General features: G+C 36.4%; 1 protein-coding gene across 1 annotated transcript in view; it reads right to left on the reverse strand.

The window, feature by feature from the left end:
* Positions 1-15,965, reverse strand: part of Ltn1 (E3 ubiquitin-protein ligase listerin) — a 264,614-nt gene that overhangs the window by 169,065 nt on the left and 79,584 nt on the right. The window contains exon 8 of the mRNA XM_090378100.1: positions 4,474-4,658. Within this exon, the coding sequence (XP_090234226.1) occupies positions 4,474-4,658 (185 nt within the window). The remainder of the gene's footprint in view (positions 1-4,473; positions 4,659-15,965) is intronic.

Here is a 15,965-nt window from a genome sequence, read left to right on the forward strand (position 1 = left end):
ATTTTTTATTTGGCTCATTCAGAAAAATTTGTTAAGCCATCCAAGTTTATTATAATTAGACCAACAGAAATGAAACAATTATTTCTTTGTCTGTCCATCTGGATGTAATAATTGTAGTCCCAGTGGATGGATTTTAATGAAATTTTATATTTAGCTCTTTTGGCTATGTTATATAAAGGAGCTGAGTATATTCTTTCTGTGCATGTGTATGCCATAACCGAAAATTTCATTACTTCATACATGTCCTCTGCACATCTTCTTACTAGTGATTACATAATGAATAGTCAAACTAACAGAACAAACTTATCTGAAAAAAGATCTAAAAATCCCAAAAACTTCCTCACCCTTTTCATAAATATACATGGTCTCAGTTCCAATCTCAATGATGTCCATTTCCACTTACAGTCTGCAAACCCCCACTTACTTTTTCTGACAGAATCCCAATTATTGGTTGATTCAACCAGCGCTCATCTCAATTATCCTAATTATTCACTATATGTCCTTTCACTTCAAAGGAGCATTTGTGCATATGTCCGCTCTGATTTTCCCTGTCAGAGACTTAGTAATTTGGAATCTCCTCTGGTTTAAAATCTCTCTACCCCATTTGAACAAAGTCATCTGTTGCCATTATCATTTTTCTATCTCCACTAATTACTTGGAACTCTTTGACTACCTTTCTTTGAAACTTGATTTTCTCCAGTCCAACTTTCCTAACATTGAGGTAGTTTTCCTTGGCGATTTTAATGGTCACGACTTCAGATGCTTCCATTTTCTATTCACATAGACCCAGCTGTTCAAGATGCTGAGCCTTTGCAATTACTAGTGACTTTTCACAGATTGTTCATTTACCTACCAGAATACCAGATAATCTTAACTACAAGCCCTACAATTTTGATCTTTTTCTCACAAACAACCACGCCAAGTACATGGCTGAAGTGAGTGATCCTCTGGGCACCAAAGATCACAACTCAGTGATGGTCTCTCTCCAAAGGAGCTTTTGTCTTGTGACCATTCTCAGCATCGTGTTGTTTGGCATTACAAGTATGCATAAGTGGATGACCCACAAGATTTCTATTCTACTTTTCCTTGGTTGGATTACTATTTTAAATCTTCTGATGCCAATGTTTGCTCAGATTGTGTCAGTGAAATTATCCTTGTAGGGATGAAATCCTTTACTCCACCTTAACATCTCGTCTTTTATCTAAACCTTGGTTTCCAATAAATGTACTAATGCTGTTCAAGATAAGAACGTTGCATATTGCAATTGGCTTGCATCCAAATCTCCAGGTTTATTTTCTGTCACAAGCTCACAACAATTGTAAAGCAATTATCAATCAGCCCAAACTAGATTTTCAACAGGCTAAGAGTAGAAAGCTTGCTTATTGTCAAAATGGTAGCCGAGCATTCTGGTCTCTTGCCAAAGTTTTGGCAGCAACTTTTATCCATCTGTACTGTTAAAACCTGATGGTTCGATTGTCACCTCAGCTAAAGATAAAATAATCTGCTAGCATTTTTCTTCTTTTTCTAACTCTTGTGTTGATGTTGTTGGTAAACCACCTTTTATCATTTCCAGTACACTCCACTCAATGCCTCCTGTGGTCTTCCTTCAAAAGGAAGTCAGAAGGAATTTTGAACAGTATTCATGCCAAAAAAAGCTCCAGTTCCTGATGTTATTTCTCCACTTGTTCTCTAATCCCATACTCCTGAACTACTTACTCCTGTTCTGTCTTGCCTTTTTATACTTTCTAATTCCATTGGCATTTTTCTTTCTGCTTGGAAATTTTCTCATATCTAGCCATTTCCTAAAAAAAGGTGACAAATCACTCCCATCCAATTATCATCCCTCTGTGCTTATTTCTAAGCTTTCTAATGTAATGAAGAAATCCATTAACTGCCAACCCCCTACACTATCTAGAAACTTTCTATCTATTCAATGATCGCTAATATGGCTTCTGTCAGTGTTGATAGACTGGGATATACTGGCTTATGTTACTCACCTATGGACAAATTCACTGGAAGAGTTTGGTGAAACTTAAGCCATTGCTCATGGCATTTTAAAGGCTTTTGATCACGTTTTTCCTAAGGTCTTCTTTAGAAGACCTTATGAAAAACATAAGGTCCATAAGAAAATCCATAAGATGGAAACTTCTAAAGAAGTTTCCATCTTATGGATTGCTGATTGTTTCTGTTATTGGGCATCCAGTTTTGTTTGTTTTTTTTTATCTCTGATCGCTCCAATCAGCTGGTTTCCATCTTCTGCCTTCTCCATTAATGCTGATGTTCCTCAAGGTTCAGCTCTTCCTCCCACTCTTTTCCCCTCTTGTATATTAATGACCTCTTCCATTGACTGGAAATCCTATCCATAGTTTTGCTGATGACAGCACACTGCATTCCACCTTCTAATTTGAGCAACCTTGCCCTGCTCAAACAGCTTCAATTTCTCAACCTCCAGTGGGGCAAAGATAACTTAGTTTATTTCAATCCTTCCAAAACTCAGTCCTGTCTGATATCTCGCAAAAAGGATTCTTCCACTCTGATGCTTATTTTCAATCACACTCAGATTTCTAGACAAGCTCACATACATGTATTAGGATTATTCTGACTTCTAATCTCTCCTGACATAAGCACATCACAAATATTGCTTCCTCCACATGGTAAAAAACCCCTGGGTTTTCTCTTTTGTTCTCAGTGTTACTTTTCTTTTGATCAACTACTCACTCTGTACAAATCTCAAATCTGCCCTACCAAGGAATATTGTTCTCACATCTGGGGTGGTGTCCCCAATAACTTCTGTGTGGCTTCTAGATGCCATTCAAAAGAGGACATTCAGGTTAATTAATGACCTGTCTCTTACAAAATCTTTCCATTCTCTGTCTCATAGATATTCTGTTTCTACTGCACACCTTTTCTATAGGTACTCCAAGGGCACTCTTCTTCTGAATTGACGTCTGTAATCCCCTCCCCCTGTCTCTCTTCCAAACCAGTCTGAACGTGTGCCACAGCCCATTGGCATCCATTAACTGTTCAGCTTCATTCTCACAGAACCAAACCAACTTTTCTCCTTCTTCATTTATCCCTTCAACTTCAGTTTCCTGGAACAACCTCCCTTCACATGTATATCCTCAAAATTACAATCTCAAGTTTAATGTCAAGTATAATCTTATGTCTTCCCAACCTTCAACCCATGCACAGTACTATAAGTTCTAATACCTTTTGGATTTTCATATAAAAAAAAATGCCATTTACAAGCAAGTGGCAAATCACAACAGCAAAGTAATGACCATGCCATGTGTAGAATGACATACACAACTTTCTCAATATCAAGACACCTCTCATCCAGGCAAACTAGTATACAGTCACAAATGATTCAACTAACCTAACTATCCTCAAGAAAACCCAACATGGCCATAAAAAAAAAAAAAAAATAGAGAAAGAAAGTTCTCTCATACTTTGGTTAGTTAATCACACACACACACACACACACACACACACACACACACACACACACACACACACACACACACACACACACACACACACACACACACACACACACACACTTGACTGCCCACGTAACTGCTAAATATAATATATAATACAGTTTCATATAGCACTGACCATATGTCAACAATTCCTTCTGCCACCAATGAAAGCAGCATCTCCACGCCACACTAGATGAGTTATACACACAGTGTAACCTGGAACCCAGATAGATCCACTGCACTTCACAGATATGAAAAACTCTATCTAGTTCATGTACAGTCACCAGTAATTTAAGTTGCTCCCATTTGGAAAAGGCTATGGCTTATCAGCCAAAACATTGTTTGTTTTTATTGTACCTTCATAATTATTGTGTAGTTTGACCTAAATTAAAGTAAAAAATTGAGGTCAAGAATAAATGAAATTTGCTCATAACTTCATTTATTTTGTAAGTAACGGCATAAAATAAAGTGCCATAAAGAAAAATTAACTCGGTGTTCATTGTTTAATACTTAACGAGTTAGTTATCTTTATAATATCATTCAAAGTGCAAGCCATGCTTAGAAAGCAAGTATATTGACATTAGCACTGCACTGTAGGGCCATATATATATAACAGCACCAGCTGTTAGTGAAAGGACAGGAGTTAATAACTAAGAATCAAAGGTGGGGGGGATTATAGTACTTAGAATGAAAAAGTCAGACAAATTACACTGACTCTATTGTAATTTTGTGAGAAAAATCTCATCTTAAATTTTAATTTTTTTTCTCTGGTAAGTAAGCAAGCAATAAATTCAGATAATAATCTTATATTCAGAGTCGGCTTGAAACTACAAAAATTTAAAATGTAATATGTACCAAATTAAACTTTGTATCTCTTGGTATACAATTAAAACAAAAGCTTAAACCAAATTCAAAATAATTTCAAGCAACTGGCTGCCAAATTTGATTTTACAATGACTTTAAGTGATTTTTAAAAAACTACTTATCTTACCCTTGCCTCATATTATTAAAAAACTCTTGATAAAAAATGTTGTCTTCTAGATCTTCAGGTATTTTACTTAGCAGAGAAAGCAAATTTGGAAATAAAATCACGGCATTTCCTCTACCACCTTCTCTTAAAAGGATCCACAGTTGTGGTAGAACTGACTTTTTCACATTTATGTTCTGCCAACAATCCTAAAATATTTATATATAAACAAAATGTAATTAACTATTAAAATCCACCTCTTCCAATAAAATCAAACAAAATATACACAGAAAAACATCAGTTAGGTCAGTGAACAAGTGACCAGAAAAGGCAAAAAATATGGCCAGAAAAGGCAAAATACCATTAACGTAGAAATAATATGATTATTTTATTACAAGATTTAATAAAATTTTGATGAGAGAGAGAAAAAAAAAAACCTACAGTAACTAAATTTGACTAAATTGATTTAAATAAGATGTACATATATAGAAAGTATCTACAAACCTTCTTCACAAAACAAACACTGTGTGAATAAGGTACATGGTATAAATTTAAAACGACTTCCAGGTGATGGAGGATATCTAAGTTTTTATTCACAAACTTGACTGTGTGCACTGCAGCAGACGGCCAAATATTTGCAAAATTGTAATAATGGCAGAATTTACCAGCCCCAAAAAAGATGCAGTGCATGCTTTGGTTCACAAGTTGCAGTCTGCCACTGCTTTTAACCCTTTATGCAATGTCAAGCATTCAAGGAGGTAATCTTCAAAGCTACTAGGTTTTGTTCCAACTAAGAAATATTGTTCAGGGTTTAGGCTTAAATGGATGTCAGATGAACAAATGAGACATGTGGCAGAGAAGAAAAATGCATGGGATGCATATAAACTAACAAGTGACACAGCAGCCAATGGTATGTATAAGCTGGTCTATAATCAAGTCACAAAGGAGGTTAGACAAGCGAAGGCAGATTACGAGAAACACATGGCAAAAGATGCAAAGAAAAACAGCAAAGACTTCTTTACTTATGTAAACTCTAGAAGGAAAGGGATGAATCAGATTGGCCCACTTGATATTGGCAGTTCAACTGTTGATGATCCTGCTCAGGTAGCTGACAAACTGAATGAGTATTTTGTATCTACATTCACACATGAGGAATTCTATAAGGAAGGGGAGAACAGAAGTTTACTAAACCCCAACAGGGAGCCAAATGATTTTGTAATAACAGAGAGTAAATTGGAGGAGAAACTGTTGAAATTAAGCATAAAAAAGGCACCTGGGGTTGATGGGATCTATCCAGTTATATTAAAGTAAGCACACCCTTGGCCATAATTCTGAGCACTTCCTTGGACTCAGGGGAGGTCCCCATGAATTGGAGATGTGCAAATGTTGTCCCCAATTCACAAAGGGGGATCAAAGGGTGACACAACCAATTAAAGACCTGTTAGTTTAACTTCTGTTCCGGGGAAATTCTCTGGTTAAAGAAGTAATGCAGGCCCATCCAGACAAGACTGCAGTTATAGTTCAAACACGGCATGGGTTTGTTAAGGAAAAGTCTTGTCTGTCCAATTTGAGTGGACACTATGATGCAATCACAAAGGAACTGGATGAAAAAAATAATTTGATATCATATACTTGGATTTTAGGAAAGTTTTTGATACCATGTCTGAGCTATAAATAAGGTCTTGTCTAGATGATCCTGCAATGCTTCTTTAGCCAGTGCCTCCATTAATTGCCCTGGAACAGAAATTAAACTAACATGTCTGTAGTTACCTGTCTCCCTTTGATCCTCCTTTGTGGACTGGGGTCACATTTGCACATTTCCAGTCCATGGGTACCTCCCCTGAGTCCAAGGAAGCTCTCATAATTATGGCTAAAGGTTTGCTTACTTCCTTTGCTGCCTCCATTAATATAACTGGATAGATTCCATCCACCCCAGGTGCCTTTCTTATGTTTACCTTCGACAATTTCTCCTCCACTTTACTTTCAGTTATTGCAAGATTATCTAGCTTACTGCCATAGTTTAATACACCTCTGGCATTCCCCTCCCTGAATAACTCCCTATGTGTGAATGTAGATGCAAAATATTCATTTAGTTTGTTAGCTACCTGAGCAGGATCATCAACAGTTGAATCATTGATATCAAGTGGACCAATCTGATGGAACGGTAATGGAAGGCTACTGTACAAATTGGAGCAGTATGGCATTAAGGGATGGATATGGATAAAGCTGCTATGGATAAAGGGATGGATGAGTGGCCACTGCTCTTCATGGACTAATTATTAGTCCACAAAGGGACTAATAATTATTAGTGGAGTCCCCCAGGGTTCGGTGTTGGCCCCATTGTTGTTTTCTGTATTTATTAATGATATTGATGAAGGTATATCAGGTTTAATATCCAAGTTTGCAGACAATATGAAGGTTGGCAGGGTTGTTAATGCCAGTAAAGACAGTATGCTGCTACTGCAACAAGATCTAGAAAAATTGAGCAGATGGCAACAGACAGGTGGCAATTGAATTTTAACATTGACAAATGTAAAGTACTGCATATGGGTAGCATAACCCCAGAGTGACATATCAATTGTGTGGTACTACACTCTTGGTAGTGGCGAATGAAAAAGACCTGGGGGTAATTCTGCAATCAGATATGAAGTTTTCTGAGCAGTGCAGACAGTCTGCAAGGATAGCTCATGGTGTCAATGATATACAGGAATTTTTCTAGTAATTTATACTGTGTTAGAGTGAAATATTTAGATATAACATCAAGATCTAATAAAGGCCTTTCTGATAGAGAAGTTGTTAGACCTTTTTGAAGAAACTGGAGGGGTAAGGAAATTTTTACAAATAAAATAGTTTCCAACTTTTCTATATAGCGTGACTGGATTTAGGTTTCACTAAACAAACTAAAAGTTTTTTGGATTTATTATCAACATATGACTAAATGAAAAAAATTGATATACAGAAATACTGGTCTGAAAAACAAAAAGACAATTAAATTTTTCAAGAATGTATTCAGCAGAAATACATTTTTTCAGGTATTTTGGATGTTTCTTCTCTGCCCACCCACAAAAGAACAAACAAGGAATTCAAAATAAGGACCCTAAGGTAAAATACATAGTCAATTACCCAGATGGAACATTTTGTGAATAATTTCTTCCAAGCAGAAATACTGCATTAGAGCTTTTAAACTGTTTTGTCATTCTATTTTATACATTAGCTCATGTAAACCCAAAAACAAATAATTTTTGAACATCATATTTCAACCAGCCATTTTTGATAAAGCTGGACTGCATGGGGAACACAGTGAAAATAATGCTGGACTGTAAAGGGTTAAATTTCTTATACAGTTTAAAAAGAAGCCAGAACCTGAAAACACAGAGTTTTGCAATTGTATGGAAAATTCATAAAGGATACCTGCTTGTGCAATCATTCCAGACAAGATGGTAGCCAAACAAAAGTCAGCAAGGCAGAGTGTAGCTAGTTCAAGAAAATTTTAAATTAAGTCCAGGGAAATGCCAATTGTGAAGTAAAAATGTTAAGGCTAACAGTGTGGACCATATTACACTGACATTTGAGGATGAATTCATGAGTTACAGCTTTTGATATATCCTATCCATTAAAATATAAGCAGCGCCAGACAGAGTAGGCAGAGAGGGTGCTGGGTCTGGTCACCTCCCAAAACTTGCTGATAGACAGCAAATCCAAGAGGATGCAATTTTGTTGGCAAATTCTGCCATGATTACAGTTTAGAAACTGTGCTGCCATCTACAGTGCAAACATTTTCTCGTTGGTGAATAAAAACTTGAAGATATCCTCTATCACCTGAAAGTGGTTTCAAGTCGGCATCATGTACCCTATTCAGACAATAACATTTTAGTTTTGCAAAAAATGTTTGTGGATACTCTGCATGCACACACATAGCCCTTTAAAAGTAATCCATTAAAATATTAATAAAAAAATTAAAACAGTATCCAAATATTTCTGCGAGATGTGTCAACCATCCTCTGAAAATATCTGCTACCATAATCCACTTAAAAGGAATAACTGAAATGGCTTACAGGTAGAAAAATAATTAGAATGGTATATAAGCAGTGCCAGACAGAGTAGGCAGAGAGGGTGCTGGGTCTGGTCACCTCCCAAAACTTGTCAAGTACATGTGTAAGGAACCCACATTTGGAAAGATTAGAATATGAGCAATTTCTTTCCCTCATGAAACATGGTCACTGCAGTGCTGATCTTGTGAATGGGACAGAGCAGCATGTGTACTGAACAATGCACATCAATTTTCTGTATACAAATGTGTTGCACGAATGAGAGAATACCATCATATTCAGAGGTAAACTGCATCAAGGTGTACAGAGTGGTAGGTACAGCCAAGTGGTTTTTAGATATAATGGAGACAACGCTGTTTAATATATCTCCTTCACATTCTGTGGGTATAGCTAGTTCATCATCAGCTTGCTTTCCAAGTTTTGTGAACAAATTAGCTACAGCAGTGTTGACAGGTGAATGCATGTCGGTGCCATGTACTTGATGGTACAGATGTCCTGTATAAAACAGGGTGCTGCTGTTGAGGTAGAAGGACAAGGCATGCCACATGTTGTGCACATTAAAGCTAATCTAGTGCAGAGAATAGGATCCCCCTACACTGAACAGCATGCAATATAGAGATGGATATGAAAAACAAGCAAAGTAATCATAATCTTGATAATCACGATCTTATGATAGTCTGTACAGATATCACTGATGCCTTTTAATGAATGCTTTGCTGTGCTGTCCATTACAGTGTAGAATGCTTCTCAGAAGGGGAATAACAGATTTGAAATTACCTTAAACACAGACCAGGTTAGAGAACTTCTGCAAGATACAACAGGATGCAGTGGAATACAGTAAAGCATGCAATTCTAGAGTTCCACTGAGTTTGTGCACTTTGGAGGGAGCCAAAGAACTGTGGGAGATAGCAACCAGAGGCATGAAGTTTGAAGAATGTGGCCTTTGTAATTTTTTCTGTCATCAAACTAGGCCTTGAGAAGGGTCCTCTCCAACACTACTAAGAAGTTTTTCCTGATGAGAATATAAATGACACAGTCCTCCAACCAATTATAAGATTTTTTTCATTGTAGCTTTGCCTATTGTCCATTATATGTATTATTCTTAAGCACCCCCAAGAGCGATTGTAGATTTAGGTAGGACAGCAGCAAGTGTTTGTGAACAATGGGGGGCAATCCTATAGCAGATTTCCTTGGATGTCTCCACAGTAATAATAGAAAGCAAAGCCTCAACATCCACAGAAAAGTTAATTATCAGGAGACTTTGGGGACGCTGTAGTGAATCTCATGCGCCAATACCTAAAGTAGGTCATGTATTAAATTTAGGAGTAGAGATTTTGTATAAAATCAGGTGGAGACCTGAAGCAATAGTCTCATCTCTTACAAAGCAATGTATTCAGCTTGTACAAACATCTACTGTAAACTTTATACTCATGTATAAAGGCTTGTATTGCACAATTATAAATGTGACCCAGTAGCATGCTCCTTACCTGTAATCTAAGACACGCTTCATCAATCAGGATACTGTGAATTCTCCCATGCATTATGGCAATCCTAATATTGAGTATGGTATGCAGAAATTTCCTAATGGCATGATCAATTCTGCAGTTGCAAAACAGCAAGCACATTCTGAATCTTCTCAGTCTGAAACAGTAGCTCTTGCACTTGTGAATGGCTGTTAGATGTTGTTTGGCTTCAATGATTAAAAAATAATAATTAAAAAAAAATTTTTTTAAAATTCAGTGTCCTGCCATTACGCAGAACAGTCAAGCCAAAACTGGGAAGAATATAACAAAGGTTGTGGTGGTGAAATTTATTATTTGTGCATCTATGATCTTAGACTGTTTACAAAACAAATACATTTAGAGAAAAATGTCATCTTAGACAGAAAAAATGGCAAAGGAGCCTTTATTTTATATATAGTAGGGTCTCAAATTACATGTGGGTTAGGTTCTTGATACCCCACACGTGAGTTTGTGTAAGTTAAGATTCCTCCTGTAGAGAAAACTACCATACTAAGGTAAAACTAGGCAAACTTCTATAAACCATGTACATATATATATAAACTTTGTGTAAACTTAATGTATGTAAATCTTAAAGTACAATCAGGACAAGTTCTCTGTCATTAGAGGGTGTGCCTTTAGTGAAAGCTATGTTTAGGCTAAGGACATTATCGTCCTTATTAATACATAAGGTATCACTTAGTTTGAATACAGAATTCTTACGCGTAAAAATGAAAAGCTGACACTGCACATCCACTATGATGTTAACCTTCCCCTTCCCTCTCATGTACAGCCAATTCCATCATCAAATGGATGAGCTATAACTATAAGACAAGCAAAAGTATGAATTAGAGAGTCAATAGTGTATGAGTGGAGTCACGTACTTTGAGATCCCACTGTATTAGTATGACAAACCACGGGTGACCCCCTCCCCCCATTACAATGTTCCTTGTACCATTAACTTACTTTTGTGTGCACTCGTGTGTGTGTGTGTGTGTGTGTGTGTGTGTGTGTGTGTGTGTGTGTGTGTGTGTGTGTGTGTGTGTGTGTGTGTGTGTGTGTGTGTGTAGGACTATGCACCACAACACTGTGTTGCATGTATTTGATCATGACACATTTTCTCATTGTAAGTTATACTGTACAATGTGGTTGTAATACAAGAAAAATGCAGAATATGAACATTTTATTACAATCAATACATAATATGCATGTATAATACAATCTGTATCTGTGATCCAATTGCCAGTCTTAATTGTGTGTGTGCATTTGATTTCATTTTACAAGTTTCCAGCAGCCATTACAAGTTATCAAGAGCTAATAAAGAATGTGAGAAGCATTCAAAAGTTCTTCATTTGCCATTTCATTATTTCCATATATTTTATATAATTCCTTGGTAAATATACATTACTTTGCTTTCTGCATGAGTTCATTTCAATTGTTTTCTTTCTGCATAAAAATTTGCTCATATTAAAGTAATTTCTAAAAGAGGATGACAACTCCTTCCTTTCCAATCATTGCACTAAACTCAACTGTTTTCAAATAAAAGAGACATCCATCAACTATGAACTTTTACACTATCTTGAAACCTCCCATTGGATTAACAATCACTAATATTAATTCTGTCAGTACTGATCTACTACCCATATGAAGACAAATTCAATGGAAAAGTTTTAAGAAACTTAATATTTTTAAGGTTGTTGATCATATTTAGAATAAAGATTTTTAATCAAGCTTTGATCTTATGTTTTTTGCCTTCTAATTGTTACAAATGGTAGTCAGTTTCCTCTGATATTCAACAATATATCTCATTCTGATAACACGATAATAGACATTGAATATCAGAGGAAACTGACTACCATTTGTAACTCTTTTTCTTCTAACTTCTCAACTAATGCTGGAGTTCCCAAAGATTCTGTTCTTTCATTCACTACATTCCTCATGTATATTAATGACCTTCTCCCATTAATCAAAAATTCTATCAATACTTTTGCCAATGATATGAGAGTCAGCCCTCAGATTGCCTAAAATTAAGTAGCATAAACTGTGTTTATATAGCATTCTGTTTGTTGAAGATTATAGAATAGAGGTTTTTTTTTGCATTAAAAGAGGTATGAGCAACAAATATGAAACCATGTGACATGACATCCATGTGAATAGAGGTCACCACAGGGGAGAAGAGAACATTTGTAAAAAAATGGAATAGCCCAAAGCAAATCTGAACATGAAATCAAAATTCTCTGCAAGAGGTTTGCTTATATAGCCCGATCTCTTTGAGTTAAAAAAACTCCAAGATTGAGGTTGCCACATCTGACATAGTCATTGAAAATTTCAAGAGCTGTTGTAAAATAATCGATGGCTGACTCATGATAAGACTGTATGTGCTGGTGACATCAGCTATAACATTTTAATAGAAAATTTGGGGAAAAAATAACTGCATCTCACTGGGTGTCCCGCTTTCTGTTTTAAGGTAAAAAGATACAAATCAGTAAATTGCAATTTTATTCCTATTCAGATGGAATAAAAGTGTTTCCTTTTTTTTTATGCTGAAGCACTGCAATTGACGAAGTCTGGTTACAGTGTTCTGAATCTGAACTGATAATGACAATCTGCAGAATTGTTCCATCTTTCATCATCCAGACACTAGAAAATTTGATAGCAGCCAAGCTTCTGCCATCAAACATATAGCTCCTGAGCAAGGTCCATTGGTTTTGCACGACACAGGTGCTTTTTGTCACAAGGCTTGTATAATAATAAGAGCTGTTACAAGAACAACTTGCAACGGCTCTTATAAAATTTTTGTTTCCAAAGTTAAAGGTGCCCTTGACGCATATGAGATTTTCCACCCTACAAGCAAATGAAACCCCAAACACAAAAGATATAAGAACCTACAGTACAGAGTACTGCACAGGGGTTGAAGACTGAAAAGATGTAAAAAGGTACTCGTTAGCATCAGACTTGAATTTCTAGTTGAAGGAATAAATGAGGAAGAAGAAAAGTCGGTTCTGTGAGTTTGAAGCAGGAGAGTAAATGAATATAGACCAGCTGTAGAATGGTTTCAGATTGGTTAAGAGAGAGAACAGAAGCCAATTCAGAAGAACACTGCCTACAGAAGAATTTATAGAAAAGGCATGCAGCAGAAACAAAATGTCTACGAGACAGACGGTGGAGAGACTTTGTAAGAGATAGGTCATTAACCTGACTGCACTCTTTTGAATGGAATCTAGAGTCTGACAGGGGTTTTGGGGGGCACCATCCCCAGATGTGGGAACAATATTCCACGATAGGACAGATTTGAGATTTCTACAGAGTGAGTAATTGATTAGAAGAAAAGTAATGCCACGAGTGAAAGAGAAAACCCAGTTTTTTGATGCAGAGAAAGCAATATTTGCGATGTTCTTGTCAGAAGAGATTAGAAGTCAGGGTAATCCATAATACAGATGTGATCTTTTTGATAAATCTGAATGTCATTAAAGATAAGCTAAGAATCCTTTTTGCAAGATAAGACAGTATCAAGTTTTAATAAGATTGAAATTAAATAAGTTATCTTTGCCCCATTGGAGAACTATCTGGAAATCAGCATTTAAAGAATTGGTAGTGGATATCTGAGAAGTTGAAGCTGTTTAAGAAGGGGAAAGGTTTCTCAAACTGGAAGGTGGAATGCAATGTGCTATTATTAGCAAACCTATGGATAGGATTTCCAGTTAATGGAAGAATGTCATTAATATGCAAGAGGAAAAGAGTAGGAGAAAGAATTAAACCTTGAGGAACACCAGGATTATTGAAGTTAGAAGACAGAGAACCATCTATTACCACCTGCAGCATGTAGTCAGAGAGAGAACTGGATACTCAATTACAGAAAACAGCTGGCATTCCATAAGATGGAAGATTATTTACAAGACCTCTATGCCAAACATGATCAAAGTCTTTGAAATGTAAAGAGCACCTGTTTGAATTTCATCAAGCTTTTCAATTGAATTTGTCCACAGGTGGATAACATAAGATAGTATATCACCAGTGGATTGACACTGACAGAATCCATATAGGCAATCATTGAAGAGATGGAAGGTTTCTAGATAGTTCAGGAGTAGGCAGTTAAATGGATTTCTCCATTACTTTAGAAAGAGAAGTAAGTGCAGTGGGACGATAATTGGATGAGAGGGATTTGTCACATCTTTTTAGAAACTCGCTGGATATGAACAAATTTCCAAGCAGAAGGGAAAACACCAGTGGAATAAGAAACTACAAAAATGTGAGACAGAAGAGGGGTAAATTCAGGAGTACAAGTTTTGAGAACAAGTGGAGAAATAACATCAGTATCTGGAGCTTTCTTGGCATGAACAGCGTTCAAAATTCTTTTGACTTCCTTTTGAAGGAAGACCACAGGAGGCACTGATTGGAGTGTACTGGGAATGGTAGGAGATGTTTTACCAAGATTGTCAATACAAGAATTAAAAGAAAAGTAGGATGCAAGCAGGCTAGTTTATCTTTAGCTGAGGTGGCAATAGAACCATCAGGTTTTAGCAAAGGTGGGAGTACAGATGGATAAAAGTTGTAGCCAACAGCTTTGTCAAGAGACCAGAATGCTCAACTACCATTTTAATAAGCAAGTTTTCAAGTCTTAGCCTGTTGAAAATCTAATTTGGAATGATTAATAACTGCTTTACAATTGTTGCAAGCATTGGTGTAGACAGAAAATGAACCTGGATATTTGGATGCAAGACAACTGCAATATGCAGCATTCTTATCTTGAACAGCCTTAACACAAATATTTAGAAAACCAAGGTTTAGATAAAGGAGGAGATTTCAAGGTGGAGTGTGGAATAAAGGATTTCATCTCTACAAGAATAATTTCAATACGATCTGAGCAAACATTGCCATCAGAAATTTCAAAAAAGTAATCCAACTAAGGAAATGAATAATAGAAATTTTGCTGGTCATCCCATTTCACCTTCTTGTAATGCCAGACAACACATGGCTGAGAATGGCCATGAGAGAAAGGTTCCATTGGAGATCACCACCTTGATCATGTATATTCAAGATGTGGCCTTATACAATGGGATCATCACCTCCTTATCCCTGCTGGAAAAATTCCTGTATATCATTGACAAAACTCCATGAGCTGTCCTGGCAGGCCTGTCTGCAATGTATCTGACTGCACAATTACCCCAGAACCTTTTCATTTTCCACTACACCAAGTGTAGTACCACAGATAAATGAGTAAGATATAGCTGTGAACTACACTATGTAGTACTTACTGTGAAAGCAGCTCTTTATGGCATAAATTATCATTCTCAATGGCACTAAACAGTTCCTGAAGAATGGACTACACTGAAGTTTTTAACCGTACTTTTTTTTTTTGGAAAGATCTTATTGAGGTGTATAAGGCGCTGAAAGGGATGAGCCAATGGGATTAAGCCTGAGCGGCCTAATATTGGAGATCTACCTCTCAACGATTGAACGTATACATTTGGCACCTTTTCTACCCCATATCACATATACTATGGGAGGTATTTAGACGATGTTCTAGTCATTACCGATAGTAGCACTATCCAAGACATTTTACATTCATTTAATAATATTGAATTTGTCCACAGGTGGATAACATAAGATAGTATATCACCAGTGGATTGACACTGACAGAATTCATATAGGTGATCATTGAAGAGATGGAAGGTTTCTAGATAGTTCAGGAGTAGGCAGTTAAATGGATTTCTCCATTACTTTAGAAAGAGAAGTAAGTGTAGTGGGACGATAACTGGATGAGAGGGATTTGTCACATCTTTTTAGAAACTTGCTGGATATAAGACTTAATATATGGATACTAAGTCATTAAATTTTCTAAATTTCACGCTTACTCAGGATGCGAATAAAATCCAATTCAACATCTATCGTAAACTTACAAACACCGGTATGCTTCTACATTATAACAGCTATCACCCGTTCACCTACAAAAGATCAATTATCTTTA

The sequence above is a fragment of the Mastigoproctus giganteus genome, chromosome 7 (assembly GCF_048544385.1).
Source record: "Mastigoproctus giganteus isolate SK-2022 chromosome 7, ASM4854438v1, whole genome shotgun sequence".
NCBI classification, from domain to species: domain Eukaryota; kingdom Metazoa; phylum Arthropoda; class Arachnida; order Uropygi; family Thelyphonidae; genus Mastigoproctus; species Mastigoproctus giganteus.